The 16,080-nt window shown below is 44.9% G+C and overlaps 1 protein-coding gene across 5 annotated transcripts in view; it reads right to left on the bottom strand.

Annotated features, from left to right (window-relative positions):
• RORA (RAR related orphan receptor A) overlaps positions 1 to 16,080 on the bottom strand; it is a 707,884-nt gene that overhangs the window by 91,750 nt on the left and 600,054 nt on the right. The window contains exon 1 of one of the 5 annotated variants that reach the window (XM_045581987.1): positions 9,840 to 10,068. The exons of 2 other annotated variants lie outside the window; for them this stretch is intronic. Coding sequence is in view for 2 of the 3 variants with exons in the window: in XM_036440111.2 (XP_036296004.1) it covers positions 9,840 to 10,039 (200 nt within the window). In the remaining variant the exon portion in view is untranslated. Of the gene's footprint in view, positions 1 to 9,839; positions 10,069 to 16,080 lie in introns of those variants that run through there. 2 more of the 5 variants (XM_036440111.2, XM_036440116.2) reach the window with 2 other exon arrangements.

The following is a 16,080-nucleotide window of genomic DNA, read 5'->3' as shown; positions in this document are numbered from 1 at the left end:
GATGCATGCCATGTGCTCAGGGCCTGAGAAACGCCATCTTGTAAGTAGGAAGCACTGCCAGCTTGCAGGGCACTGAAACCTTTACTTTGTTACTGGGGGGGAAAAAGCAACATAAAAAAGACATCACTGTTTCCACTGGAGCTAGCCTTGACACCAGCATGATCCCCAGCCTGCCCCCACTTAGCATCACAGTGGTGGCAAAACCCAGCCCGAGCTCACTGACGGCTGTGAGGTCCGGGCTCGTGGCAGGACTTATGCAGAAAAGGAATCGTGTTGGGACAGTGCCACAGACACCTCCAGCACCAAGGCAACCTCAGGTCCTCTCCTGTTTGGACCATTTGGAGTGACAGTTTTTTGTTTGTTGGTTTGATTTTAGCAGAAATTATACTCTTTGTAGTATTCTTTCTTTTAAAAAAATTTAAATTGTTTCTTTAAAGAGAGAAAGGAGTGGGAGAGAGAAAGAAACATTGATGTGAGAATGAAACATCCATTGGCTGCCTCCTGCACGCCCCCACTGGGGACTGAGCCTAAATCCCAAGCAGGAACTGAACCTGCAACCTTTTGGTGCAGGAGAGGACACCCAACCAACTGAGCCACAGATTTAAAGTGCCCACTTCCTCCTGCTAGCTGGTTGACAGCAAGACAAAAATAGCCAGAAGACTATCTCAAGTATGTTAATAACATCCAAATAATGGCAGAAGTTGTTCCCAACGGACACCTCTTGCACTCTGAAGGAGATTTAAGTGAGCTACAGGGAAGCTGATGCTCCCCCTAATATTATTCCCTGCTCTAGCTCCGCTTTCCTCACTAGGAAGGGGAAAGGGTGAGAGCAGAGCCGTGGTTCCCTAACCTGCCGATGTCAGCCACCAGAGGAGCTTTTACAATACAAATTCAAATTCCTTGGCCTCCAGGGGAACCATCAGCCCATTGCAAGCAAGGGCCCCGCAGGTGATGAAGAACAGGTATTTATTGTTTAAATGCTCCCAGTTGACAGTGGAGATCAATTATATTTGGAAACCACAGAAAGGCTGAAGGACTCAGTGCCTATCCAGCTCTGACAGGCAAGGACAAGGTTACTCAGAGGGAGCCCTGAGGACCACCCAACGCTGAGACACTTCAAATACATGGCCTCCTGGGTCAGGAAGACCAGAGGACAGAAGAGACGGGGGAATCCGGCTCTCTTCGGGTGGGGCTCAGGAGCCTGCCTGTGGAACTCCCCGGTTATAGGAAAGTTTCAGAACCACTGCATTAGGCAGGATTTTAGAGCCTACCTAGGGTTTATTTGGAAGGAACTCATGTTCACACATTAGTGTAAGAATCTGCCTTGGCCCCCGCCCACAGCAGCTTTGTCTGGAAGGAAGGACGCCCGGAAGGACATCTGGTCTAATTAGCATATTGCACTTTTTATTATTATAGATGTCATTGCATGTCACAAGCTCTCTGTTGTTATAAATGGCATGTGGCTCATAGAAACTGCAAACCTATAAGCCCAATAGTCTTAAAGCAGCCTTCTCTGGTTAAGCATGGCTGCCAATTTCTCAGTGTATTTTTTAAACGCTGATTCATGGTTTAAAAGACATGATTAGGAGGAAGTTGTGTCAATCCTATTCTAAAACCTTGCAAATGGCACCTGAATAACCTAGAATACAGGAGGCACTTAAATGTTTGCTCAAAATTATTTTATTACTTATACCCAGAAGATGAGACATGAGATAAGAAAATAAAAAAAATAAAAAACCAAAACCAACAACTGAAAAATGAAAATAACATAACATTCTGTGAACAATTCTATTTCTCACGTGGTGAAAGAATCACACTTCTGGGTGGCGCAGCTTGGAAAACAGTTTGCTTCAAGAACTGATCTGAAACCTAACCGCAAATCCTCACTTCTGAACCACCACCTTATTTCTAAGATGGAAAGGTTTGAACTGCAGGCTTTCCTCGCGCTCCCCCTACCCTTCCTTGTTTTTCACCTAAAGAGGCAATTTCACTTTCTGTGGGAGCAAGTGGTCCCTGTCAGCCTTTGCGATCTCGGTGGCCGCCTGTCATTGTCATTACCCTGGTGGTTCTTGCTCAGCTCCGAAGCCTCGCCTGCTCAAGAAGCGCAAAAGCCACATGAACCTGCCAGCTCATGCCCCTGGGTAGCATCAGGACAAACAATACTGAAGGAAATAGGAAGACCAGTGCTTTCTTCTTCTTCGCTTTCTTCTTCTTCTTCTTCTTCTTTTAAATATATTTTATTGATTTTGTACAGAGAGGAAGGGAGAGAGAGTTAGAAACATCGATGAGAGTCATCGATCAGCTGCCTCTTGCACACCCTCTACGGGGGATGTGCCCACAACCAAGGTACATGCCCTTGACTGGAATCGAACCCCGGACCCTTCAGTCCCCAAGCCAACGCTCTATCCATTGAGCCAAACCGGTTTCGGACAGTGCTTACTTCTTTGATTCCAACACAGAAATCAGACTGTTTTGTGTCTGTCTCACATCACCAAAAATCTCACAATTCACTTGTTATTTGCCCTAGAAATTACACAAATGGATGCATATCACTACTTTGTGCAGTGTTTTAAAGTATGAAATGTCCTAAAAACCTCTGAAATATCGATGTTATATCTTTTGGCAAATTGTACATATTTACACAAACCAAATGATTTCATCGTTAAGTTTTCAGAACCCAAGGGATTAACAGTTTTGCATCCATGTTTAAAATTGTTTTATTGCCCAAAACAGCTCCAGTAGTTTATTTCCTTCAAGCTGTTTATATTTTTTTGGAAGAAAAATGCTTTTAGTTTAAAAAGGGGAAATGCTGAATTTCTTTGATCAAAATGACAGTTTAAAAACACATACACACGTTGGCCGGTATACTCAATGGTTCGAGTGCTGACTTGAAGATCCATGGGTTGCAAGTTTGGTTCCTGGTCAAGGGCACATACTTGGGTTTTGGGTTTGCTCCCAGGCCCGGTTGGGGTGCATATAGGAGGCAATCGATTGATGTGTCTCACATCAATGTTGCTCTTTCTCCCACTTTCACCCTCCCTTCCACTCTCTCTAAAAAAATTAATGGAAAAATACTCTTGGGTGAGGATTAAAATATACAAACAAATAAAAACCCCCATCACCAAAAAATAAAAACATATTTTAGGGGTAGTGGAATAGAACTAAAGTTGAAACTCTAAAAAAACAAAAAGAATTATCATAAAGGTCAAAATGATTATTTACTTAAAAACCAAATCTCACTTAAAATTTTAAATTTCATATAAAGCCAAACAGAATCTTATAAAAAAAATTCCCTTTCTTCCTACCAAGCAAACTTTTAAAATCCGTGATCTCCCCCACAGGCACATTTCTAATAATCATGTAAAACAATGAATTACTCTTTTGAATCTGATGTAGAATTCCCCAGAACAACTGAGAAAATAATTTCAACCTTTGACCTCTCCACTAGCCTGATGGGAAATTGATTGGCACCATTATTATGGCTTTTAGCTCTCCATGAGTAAGCAACCACTAGAGGGCAGACTTATCTCAGATCTGACACTATCGAGAAAAAACATCTCATAAGTGCTTCCAATGTTCCTTCATTATTTTTTTCAATATCTTTTATTTTCCTGGATACTTAATAATCAACTTCAGTTATCTAAAAGTATTCCTAAATAGGTCCAAGGTTCACTTTCACAACTCACAAGATCACAAAGGCTGAGATGGTCTAAGATACAGCCTAGCTTCTGTATCTTAACATTTTAAAACAAAGTTTAAAAACCTTTACTCTATGGTGAGTTAAGTGCTGAGTCAATCATACCACAACCAGTACTCGGGTTCCATTTTTTGGCACAAAAATTTCGAGAGGTTCTAGACAAACTGAAGTGTGTTTGAGAAAGAAACTGACCAAGATTGTGTGAAGGCTGAAGGTGAACAAAGTGGAGTGTAGAGGAACAGCAAAGATTAAGGATTAGAGTGTGTGTGTGTGTGTGTGTGTGTGTTTGTGTGTGTGTGTGTGTTTCATGCTTAGTCTTAGTCTTAGTCTTCAAATTACTAAAAATCGTTCATTTGAAAGATGGATTAAATCTGTTCTAAACAATCCCAAAAGAAAAAAAAAATTATAATTAAAAGGAGAGACTTAGGAGAGACTCATGGTTGACATAAGAATTTTCTGTTTTAAGATGGAATAAATTACTTGTAACAACAGTGTGTTTCCCATCAGAGGAGGTGTTCTGGCATAACCAGATAATCGGTTGGCAGAAATCCTGTGGAGAGAAACCAAATGCCAATCGGACATGTATCGGAATGACTTTTAGGCTTTCTTCTTTCCCCAAACTCTATGAAATAATGCTTATTTGCTTTCAGACAAACATACCTCAAACCAGCTGCCAGAGAGGTAAACACCCATCAAGTGAGAAATGAGCGTTTGCAGATCTATCTACTTGGAAACTTTTATTCCTCATATGATTTTCTAAAAGACAACAGATTTCTTGAGTATGTCCACAGCCATGCCCCTTTGCTGTCACAGAAACAAACAGGGCTCTCAAGCTCAAGGGCTCCAGAGATTCCTACTAGATAAGGCATATCAAAATTAGAAGATGCGTTTTCTAATGCTATGTGTAAAGACAGTGGGACATATAGATAAATCTCCAGCTCATTTTATCACAATGAATATAAGTTACACAGGCTCACTGCACCTCATGGCATTCTGTATTTTTAAGGAAAGTACAGAAATGCCTACATTTCGCCCAGATCCTCTTATAACAAGCAGACTTAATGAAAATCACGGATGAAGAGAGCTAATGATAAGCAAATAAGAATAACCCCATTTGTACCAAATTGATTTTATTAAATAGTAATTTAAGGATATTAGGCTCAGCAAAGCATTACATAATTGAATCTATTTTTTCCCTCATAAATGCCAGAGTTATAATTTCCACTAACTAGAGACAAAGTTATATCCAGGACATGTTCACAGCTTCCTCCAGGGGAGGCAGCATGAAGACAGTAGAAATTAGGGCTCCAGTCCTCACCGAGTTTCAGCTGGGAGAGCCTCGCTACAGCACATAACCCCAGTGAGCCTCAGTTTCTTCAACTAAAAAGCAAGACAGTATCCATGACTTTCCCAGGAGGAGTAAATGATATAAGAATGTTTGTAAAGCGTAAAGCGCAGAACAAAGATAGATTGACATCACCCCTCAGTTTATGTATGAAACGCCTAATAAACTTCAGAGACAATGAAATCTAAAGCAAAATATGAAATCACTGGCACACCTACGGGATGGGTTTTATACAGGAAGCAAAGATTTATAGTACCTTCTTTTAAGCTGCCAAGGCTAGCAAATGTCAAATCCAGAAATAAGAAGATTTCAACTGTTTTCTTGCATTTTGCCCACTGGCTAACTCATGCTATTATCTGTCTATGTAGACCTCTATCTCTGGACATAGAACACTCTGACAATGTACAGAAAACCATGTTTCTGTATGTCAGATGCCAAAAGCTCCGATTACAAATCTCTAAGTCCAGGACTCAACGGCTGCTGAGGAAGGCAGGTACTGTCTGTGGAGGAGCTGGAGGGGCCAGAGAGAGCTTGTAAATCATTCTCAAAGGGGTCACTATGTGGTCTTTGAGATAGTATCAACTGTCAGCTCACACCTTTGGGTGGGTGTCTCCCAATCATCATCTTTTACTCAGAGAAACATAAGCACTATGTAATGCTTACTCTGAGCATCTACTTATGGTTTTTTAAAGCCACTAAATGTGAAGTACATAGGTTAAGACGGACCAATTTCTTATTCATAAACACAGTGAATATTTAGAATGCATGCAGAAAACATTTCTATAACAAAGTATTCTTAGAAGATACGTTCCATACAATGGTTTTTATTGATCGCTAAAATAATTTGAGAGAATTTTAAGAAATATGAACTCCAACTCTACTTCTGTAGATCTAATCTATCTATCTATGTATAATACCTACCTACCTACCTATCCATCATCCCAGTCGCTCTTTCTCCCAGTAAATGGTTATTTGTAACCATTGTTTTCTTAGGTGGACCAGAGCACATTACAAAGTGACTGGGTGCTATTGCAAGTGCTTTGCAATTATCTACTTGCTGGTCACATCTATTATATTGTGGTTCACTAGGTTTGGAGGGAAAGATGGGAGAAAAAGGAGTCTAGCGAGAACTACTAATATATTTACTCACATATTTATTAGGTCCTTAAAAACCCTAAAATTTTAAATCACGCACACATATTTTTTTAAAAGACATTTCTATTTAGAGATTGCATTATTTTATAACCGGGCAGCACTGGAGAAGTTATGTGGTTCTCATTAAATAGAAGGTGAAGATGTTTGCTTGAATATGATGCTGCTTTATATTTTAAGTAATGTGATTGAAATACATAAAATCAAGAGGCTGCCTGTCAAAATGGTGCTTTTAAAATATTCTCTACTTCACAGGGATTCCAAGCTCCCACTCCTCCCCTGGAAAAATGGATTCAGAGATCCTCTTTGTCTTTAAAAGGACTATCTGCTCCTTGCCCGATAAGCACTCTGCTCAGTGAAGCAGCCTTTTGGGTTTCCTCTTTTCAAGATGGGGCCATCACCATCTCCCAATCCTGCCCATGGAAGGTCACAAAAATGGTACAACAATCCTACCTAGGGGATCCATGACATAGTGCTTCAAAGAAAATCAGGGGTAAAATCCAAAACTCATTTTGTAAAAAGCAAAGCCAAATTATTCAAAACTACAAATCAAATTTATTAAGAGTTGGAAATGCTGCCAATCACCAGCCTATATAGTATTCTCGATGTAGCAAGGTGCCTTACGTTTGTGCTAGAATTGTATTGGAGAAGAATCTATAATGGGACAGAAATTCCCTTTAAAACTTCCCTCTCAACCCTCCATTTACATGAACACAGGCTGCGGGCTCCCCAGAAGCCAAAGGTGTACACAATCTGCTGAAACTGATGAAGCACTTGCATTTCCTTTCAGCACTCGGCTGCCGCCTGACATTTGGCCAACGCACTTTTATGATGGGCAGGCCAAGTGCTCTAAGGATTTAAATGTTACCGCTGGCTCTCTCCATTTGCCCAAGAGGCAATCCAAATGGTATTGGGATTTTGTTGTTAATTAAACAACAAAACTGAAGGATGAGACTAGCGTTGCTCAAATGAAGATTTATTACTTCTAAGCATGAAACCACTTTAAGCCTAAACTTATTTGACAACTAACACAGAGGAAGGGTTTTCTTCTTTGGTGAGTTCAAAAGGCCCGATTTAATGATGTTTAAAAAACAACAGTAAATCAGCCAACAAAGAGAATGTTTCTCTTTTATGGTGGCTTGTTCTCTACTTGGCTGTGCACATGCATACACATACCGAAAAGCTATATTGTAAAGAGAGTTTCTGTTTTGCATGAAAACTCTTAATTGTACAAACTCTTACATGTGGAACCAATTTAACTATTAATACGGAGAGGCAGTGGGGAAGTATTTTATATGATTCTGGGTCATTTCCCTCCACCCTGTTAAATCTGATACGGGAACATTTACAGCACTCCTCGTTTTCCCACAATTATTTTTCTTTAGTTTAAATTTGTACCCAAGCAAGATAATCCCATTAAAACACAGGATGTTATGATATTGGGGATAAAATATCCTCATTATTTAGAGGCATTATAATTCTATTTCTCTTTCAGGCTTACTGAAAAACTGCATTGCCAGTACTCCTGAGCTGATTTTCTCGAAGCACGATACTCCGAGTCCATTATCTTGTGGCAGCCAGAGGTCACTCCAAGACAAATGTGGGGATGATGATGATGGGGGTGTCATTCTCATGATTATATTAGTGAGGGACAGGATGGAAGTTCACTTTGTACTAGTATTATAAGAGAAAAAAAAAAGCCTAAGTACTTGGAAATGTCAAAATTAAAATATTAAAGCGTTCTGTATTGTTTGGTTACTGTTCATTCAGGGAAATGGTCTTAGCTTCTCGCCCACCCTTGTGTCTCAATCAGAGCCAATTATACTAAATAAAATGGATTGGGGTGGACATTGGCACCTCCCAAATAGCAAAATCTATTTTATAACTTAAAAGAAGTGAAAGAAAATGTCTGAACTACAAAGGATATTTGACTCATTTTATTCTTACAAGTTTAATGAAATGCAGGAAACAGAATAAAAGAGATTTTTTTGGGGGGGGGGGGACATATATTTCTTTTACCTAGAAGTCGGTAAGAAAAATCTTAACACTTTTTCTTTCCAAAAGGATCCTAAGTGCTTAAGAACGTGAATCACAGGGAGGTTTCTTCTCTCTGTACTTCATCAGTTGCATATCCTAAAAGTGATTAAATCCTATTTCCCGAAAGTCACAGGAGAAAAAAGAAATTTTGCTGTGGGCACGTTGTAGAATTTCATCTCAAGCAGCTCATCGCAGCGTCCAGGACGTTTCGGGGCCTGTTAATAATTAATACAAGAGATGCCACCCAATCTCTAGCGAAGAGAGGCAAAGCTCGGGATCCGAAAGCAAACCCAGCGCAGATATCGAACCGGGCGCCCTTCATCCTGGATTGCAACAAAACCTCAGCCCGACAAACATTTCACGAGCGGCGCCCGCACGGAAGGGGGAACCCGCAAGACAGTCCGGATCTGCAAAAACGCTGCGCATTAGGGGGGCCCGGTCCGCGGCGAACAGATGGGGCTCTAAATCCCCGCGGCCAGCGGCCGGGGCTGCGAAGCCGCTCAGGCGGATTATCCACCCCAGGAACCTGCTGTCGCCGGAGCCGGCGGCGCGCTGCGGGCGGAGTGTCTGCCGGGCTGTTTGCAACAGTTCCGGGAGCGCGCCTGGGTCGCTCCAGGCCGCACGGGGGGGCGGCTTCCAGCACACCTCCAAACTTTGGCTTTCCCCATCACAAACTTCCTTGACTTGCTGCGGTTTATTTCCTCCTCACCTGAGAGGACCTGGAGCTAGTCCTCTCTTCCACCCGTACCCCCTGCCATCCTTGCAACCAACCAGCTTGGCTGCGGAGTCCTGATCGGGGCTAAGGCCGGTGGTGGGTGGGGAGGCTTGGCCGCGTCTCACCAGCGCCCGCCGGCCCTCACCGCCCTCTAACCTCTAGCAGCGTTCGCAAATCCACACCCCGAAGTATGGAGTTGGGGTGCGCTGCGGCTGCGGAGAGGCCGCCGAGGGAGCGCCTTGGCACGCTCCGGGCGCCCGGCTCCCTCCCCCGGGCCCGGGCCCTTTCGGAAGCCGCAGCGGCGGGACGCGGCGCACACTCGCTGCACTCCCCCGGCTGCCGGGCCGCCGGGGCGGAGGGCGCCAGGCCCGGGGCGCTGACCATTCCGGCCCCGGGGATGACACCGCGTCCGCGCGCGCGCACGGCCCGCCCGGCCGCGGAGCCTTCCCCGCGTAGGCCGTGGCCGTCCCGGGTGCGGGCCTCGGAGACCGGCCTCGGGCGCCCTGCCGCGGGCACCCCCCACCGGCTTCCTCCGAGTTCCCGCGACCTTCCCTTCCTTCCCGAAGCGCGGCGGCGGCCGGCAAAGTTTGTTGGGGAGCCCCGCCAGGTGCCGGCGGACCCGGGCCACTGACAGGAGCCGGACGGGGCGGAGGAAGGCGGTCCGCCCCGTGCGCCTTGGCCCCGCGCAGGCGGCGGGCAGATCCCGCGGCCGGGTTCGGAGGGCGCCGCCGCCGCACTGGCCCAGGAGGCCCCGGCGGGGCTCGGGCGCCCGGCCGCGGGCGGTACGTGCGCTCGGGCAGGCGCGCCCCTCCTCCCCCTGCGCGCCCGCCCGCCTCCCCGCCCCCCGGAGCCGCCAGCCAGCCCACCCGGCCCCGGCGGGGCGCCCGGCTCACCTTTCATCGCTGCGATCACAAAATACATCATTTACGCCGCGGTGCGGAGAGCGCAGGGAGAGCGGACGGTCCGGCCCCGGAGCCCCCTCTGCCGCCGCCGCGCCGCCGCCGCCGCCCGAGCCACAGCAGCAGCTGCCGCAGCTGCCCGCCCGCCGAGAGCCATCCCGAGCCATAAGAGGCTCCATGTGACCGGCTGACATCACGGCCGCCGCTCTGTTTACACCGCGCCCCTCCGCTTCCTCCCCGGGCGGGAGGCGGGAGGCGGGAGGCGGGCGGGAGGCGGGAGGCTGGCGCGCCCGAGCGCCGCGCCCGCCCCGCCCCCGCGTGCAGGTGAGCGGCGGGGGCTGCGGCGGCGGCGGCTGCTCCGGGCGCAACCGGGCCCCGCGCTGCCCGCCCGCCCGCGCCCCCGGCCCGCGCCCGGGACCCCGGCCTCCTCCTCGCCTCCGTGAGTGCCCGTGGCCGCCAGGGCTCCTTCTGTGCGCGGAACTCGCGCCGGACCACTTTCTGCCCCAAGTCTGCGGGGCAAGAGGCACGCAACCTAATGCAATTTTCTCGATCCCTTCCCGGAGCCCCCAGGGGTGTTAAATGCTCAGGCTAGTCAGCGGGAAAGAGGGGTTTGGTCTGGGGGAGCCATAGGCAGCCTCAGTGCCCATTTTCCAGAGCGTCCCAGGTCTAGAAAGGAGTTCCCTTCTGATACATGGAGAACGTAGTCCAGGGGAGAGAACTAAGTGCCTCCCAAAGCCTTCCCAGAGAGACTCAGCCTGCGCAGAGGGAATGCTTCTGCCCAGACATTGGTCATTCTCATCGCACCAACAATGAAGGCCTTGGTCCATTACTCATTACCCCCCTCCCCAAGCCCCCCAACTACTGACACCTGGAAGAAGGGCTCCTATAGTCCTAGGCACTTCCATATCTTGGGTTCCATCTCTGAGAACTCATCCACAAATGGAAAAGGCTCCAGTTTTCAAACCCTAAACATGGGACTCTGTGGTACTTTGGACAGGAAAGAAAGAAAGTCCTCTAAAGGTTAACTGTGCATTTTAACTTGCAACTAAGCTTAATTCCTTCCAAACTTTGAAGCTTAATCCTTTTTACTGGCTTTAAGGAAACTTAAATCATGACATTATTATCAGATGAATCTCTTTACCGCGAATTTCAGATGCTACCTACCCAGAATCTGCATTATTTAACATTTCATCAGGCATGTCTGTAGTATTGGAGCATAACAGAAAAACGTATCGAAACCCACGTTTTCATACCTATTATTGTTCCTTCAATTCTGCTTTCTTTTCTGATGGTCTGTTTCCATTTACAGCGTAAAATATTAGATGGCTATTTTTTGTTGCACTCATGGTGAGTAAACAGTTAGAGATCTAGAATTTTTCCCCCCCCCATATAGCTGTGTTGTCCTTGACCCCAGAGCTGGGTGGTAATTTAAAACACACATAGACAATCAGCACCATAGAAAGCTAGAATCATACCCTGCCCACCCTTCTCTCTTTTCAAGGCAAAATACACACAGACCTCTGATTTAGAAGGTCAAAAGAATGTCATTATACCTTAAACCAAGTCATTGCTTTATAAAAGTTTGATTTCAGTTAAAGTCACCCTAATGCAGTTTTTCCTTTAGAATAATTTTCCAAATAAAACCACAAAAATAAGAAAAGCAGTCATGAAAAAGCGAAGCCAAGACCTACCCATGTTAACTCAGCTGTCCAGCCATAGCGAAGTGGACAAGAGTTTCAAATGAATCAATCATACCCTCTGTGATGCTTATAATTATGAAATTAAATCACACCATGTTCCCATGATGCAACTGCATCTCCAGTGAGGCAACACCTCTCGATTACCCTGTCATTCATAGTTGGTTCTTGATTTCCCTTGTGCTAAGAACTTTAACAAGGAAGGCCAATGCCAAGCTATTCTTTAGGTAGGTCCCTGGTACCATTTTTCTTTCCTTTATACTGTTGAACGATGGGAAACCATACCATCAGAGACTGTATGCTCATAGGTATGGCCTTCCATACTCATGGCAATTGAATCCAGATACACAACTGTGAAAATTCACAATGCTACTTTTAAACAGTATCCTGCTTTAGAAAACAATGCTTTGAAAATTACCAAATCCATTAGCTTGAGCCTACCTGTCAGCTCTCTGACTCCAAGGTAAATAGTCTTACATTATTAGTAATTGGTATTTATTTCCAGGCTATTTCAAATGAAATCGGTAATTGGGAATGACATGTAATGTGACATGTTCCTGCAATTACATGTAGCAGAATCATTCATTCTATAGGTATGTCTCCAATGGAAATAGAATACTTATTTGAATTATTTACACATTTATTCAACAAAGATGTCTTCAGGATAATGTAATACTGACCTTGCCCTTTAGAAATGTATTTCATTCTCATCCCACAACTAATGAGCAGCAGAATCGCAGATATTAAGTCTTCACCTTCTTGGGTACCTAGATGATATTGGTAAATAGGACTCTATGAACTGTCTTCAGCATTTAACCCAGGGTATATGATATTGTTCTTTATATTAAAACTCTTGTGAAACTTTGAAATTAAAAAAAATCTAATAAAACACAAATTTTCTATGGAATTGTAAGTCCTCAACCAAATAAATCAGTCAGGAATGAAAAGATCCATATCTTCCTTCAACACCACCAAACTGGAGCAATAAATGTTGCACATTTCAGGGCAAACTTTTACCAACTACATATATGATAATGTAGGGATAATTATTTGGATGATATTCAATGCTTATGGAATACCAATGATGGGGGAAATATTGTTTCCATTAAAAGTTAGTTTACCAAGCTTTCTGAAAAAAATAGACTATCCTTTACATGAAGAGAATGAAACAGGATGGGAATTCTTGACCATGATATGTTATACATTAATTGTCAGCTTAAATGTTTTTACTGACTAATCTCAGAAAAAGAAGGCACACGTGGAATTCAACTCAGAGTCCTCTAGATACCGAGACAACCCCACATGGTGTCCCTACATACTGGGTTTCACAGTGGATCTGTCACTTAGCAGGGAAGCGGAGAAACACACTGATGCCAGCTTGTTCCCCAGTGCCTCTGAGAAAAGCCTGTGTGTTTCCGCAGGGTTCCGGATTGGGGTATCGTCAGTAACTTGGTGCTAGTCTTTGCACTTTCATGGGGTGAAATAAATGATCCTTGATTTTGTGAGAGTATATTTGTTTTTCTTATAAATGGGGCATAAGCTTATGATGTATACCACCTTAAACCACAAATACAGTGCTACTGTGGAGAATGGCAAACCAATGGGTTGGCAAATCTATCACGAGTTGGCCAGCGGCTTCCAGTACAAAGATGATTTCAAAGTCTGCTGATGTACATGAGAGAGAGCATTTTGGCTCTGTGGTTCTATTTCGCCGGGGCCCCGATTTTCTCTCTCTCCAGTGTGTGGCAGCTTGCTAATTCAATTAATTTCTTTCTAGCTGAACAAGAAAGGGATCAGGGAGAGGTTAATGTGGTCCTAGGCAGCTGGGTTCTGAAGCATCCTGCGCCGCCACTGCACTGTGAGCTGTGGGAGTCCGGCTCTTCGGGCCGCAGAGAGCCGGTGAGCAGGTTTCCCACAGACCAAACAGGGTCAGACCCAGCGCGTTCTAAGCAAGACTTCTTGGGAAACCACAGAGAATGCGCAAACTTACCCGCAATAGATCGCGGCCTTGCTTAATTTTGCGTGGAAGGAGCCAGTGTCTCCTATGGGGACGTTTATAAATGGAACACTGCTGGTGAGGCCTGGCCCCCCAAAGGGACAGAGGGGCCCCTCTTTAGGAGTGTTAAGGGGGAGGGGATGAGCAAGTTAACACAGCTTATCTGTCTTACAGGCTTCTCAACCAAATATAGAAGTAGGTTTCAATGTACACGCAGGTATGTATATACATACACAGTCCATGAAGTAGGGCAAAATGAGCTATTTTGGTGGTGAGAAACATCTTCAATTTTACACACACACACACACACACACACACGCACACACTTCACATGATCAACCATATTAACCGAATTCCTTTTATGCACCTGGCGCGATAACTGGAAAGGTCCCACAAGAACAAGACAATAGCCCTGATCTTGAGAAGCTTACTAATCTGCTGACCTTGGCTCTGAAACACCTAGAGAGAAGTCAGTTTCCTGCGTCCCTCTGAGCATTCCTAAAGGAAGGCGGTGTCTGGCTGCTCATGGAAAAGACATTTGCACAGCGTGTTGCCCCTCACCGTTGATAGATGGCCGCAAATAATTAGTGTGGCTTTTGTGTAATGGGCTGTTGGAGGTGAAAGATTTGGCTGAGTGGAGACAATGGTGAAGGGATTCTGAGATTTCTGGAACCCAATGTCTCATACATCTATTAGGAAATTCAAGAACTTGCAGATGTTTTGTAACCCTCACAATGAGGGAAAGGGTAAAGTTCACAGGCAAACAGACCTGAGCAACCTCCAGAATAGGTGGATAGCAGGTGCCTCACTATACACACACACCTGCCAAGGAAGGACATGCGCGTCAGAGGCCAGAGGGACATCTGCTCTTGTGTTCCTAAGAGTGTTCTCACCCCATTCCTATGGCTGGCAGTACAACAGGCCATTCGAGAAATCAAGATTTTTTTTTTACTTAAAGAAATATGGGAACTAGACAGGAACTCACAACCTGATGACCTGGATTCAAGTCTCATCCTTGCTGCTAGCTTTCTGCTTCAGCATGGGCAAACCACTTCACCTCTCAGGATATCGTCCCCTTTCCTGTGGAATGAATGAATGGGAACAGGCCTCAAAGGTCTCCTGCAACTCAAAACATCCTGTAACTATTTTAAGGGTCATGTTCCACCCATTTCTCTGGGACACATTAATCTCTTTCTCTCTGCTGCACCATTTATTCCATTGGACTGCATGGTATAGTACCCTGGTCAGCGAACTGTGGCTCTTTGGCCCGTTGAGTGTGGCTCTTCCACAAAATACCATGGCCTGGGCAAGTCTATTTTGAAGAAGTGGCCTTAGAAGAAGTTTAAGTTTAAAAAATTTGGCTCTCAAAAGAAATTTCAATCGTTGTACTATTGCTATTTGGCTCTGTTGACTAATGAGTTTGCTGACCACTGGTACAGTAGGATGATCTCTGGCATTAGACAAAGTTGGGCTCAAAACCAACCTTCATCCCGCTCACTAGCTGAGTGATATTGAGCAAACCTTTATTTTCTCATACGTCAAATAAGGATAGAAGAGCCCTGTGGGGCCGCTGGGAGGAATACATTAAACAATTTAATAGAGGAACAGGATGATTCTCTCTCAGTAGGGCTCCTTAATGGAAATACCATCACCACTCCCTCCTTCAGCTTCTGCATTTGTATACAGAGAGAGCATGTGCTTAGCATAAATTATTGGTCTTCATAAAGATGTGTTGAAATGACTATCAGCATGCACTTTGCTAAGCTTTCTGCAATTTTGAAACATGTGAATAAAATAAGCATTTATTAAGTACCTGCTAAGTACTGGGAATATGAAGATGAATAAAAATCAAGCCACCCCATGGCCTAAGGGTAATCATGATCTCCCATTTTTTTATGTCTAATCCTATGTAATATAAACCTAATATGCTAAGTGTTTGACTTTTCGACTGTTCAACCAGTCATTATGATGCACACTGACCACCAGGAGGCAGAAGCTCTGACCAGTAGATTAGCTTGCTGCTGGGGTCTGGCCAATGGAAACTGGGCGAGATGGGCTGGACAGAGTCTAGAGTCCTACCTCGGTTCTTCCCTGGCCCGAACACTGGTGGGGTCCCTCGGCCTGACCTGTACTCATTTGTAATCTGGGACCCCTTGGGGGATGTCAGAGAACCGGTTTTGGCCCGATCCCTGCAGGCCAGGCTAAGGGACCCCACCAGTTCATGGATTCGTGCACCAGGCCTCTAGTTTCTTATAAGAGTACGATATTTTTACTATCTTATTTTCTGTAAGAGTGCAAGTTTCTATCCAATAAATGTTGATAAACACCCTCTGTGCATTACATTGTTCTAGGGCAGTGGTTGGCAAACTCATTAGTCAATAGAGCCAAATATCAGCAGTACAACGATTGAAATTTCTTTGAGAGCCAAATTTTTTAACTTGAACTTCTTCTAACACCACTTTTTCAAAATAGACTCGCCCAGGCCATGATATTTGTGCAAGAGCCACACTCAAGGAGCCAAAGAGCTGCATGGGGCTCTTGG

The sequence above is a fragment of the Pipistrellus kuhlii genome, unplaced genomic scaffold (assembly GCF_014108245.1).
Source record: "Pipistrellus kuhlii isolate mPipKuh1 unplaced genomic scaffold, mPipKuh1.p scaffold_m20_p_1, whole genome shotgun sequence".
NCBI lineage: Eukaryota > Metazoa > Chordata > Mammalia > Chiroptera > Vespertilionidae > Pipistrellus > Pipistrellus kuhlii.
The sequence above is the reverse complement of the archived record's forward strand: the minus strand, read 5'-3'. Positions and strand labels throughout refer to the sequence as shown.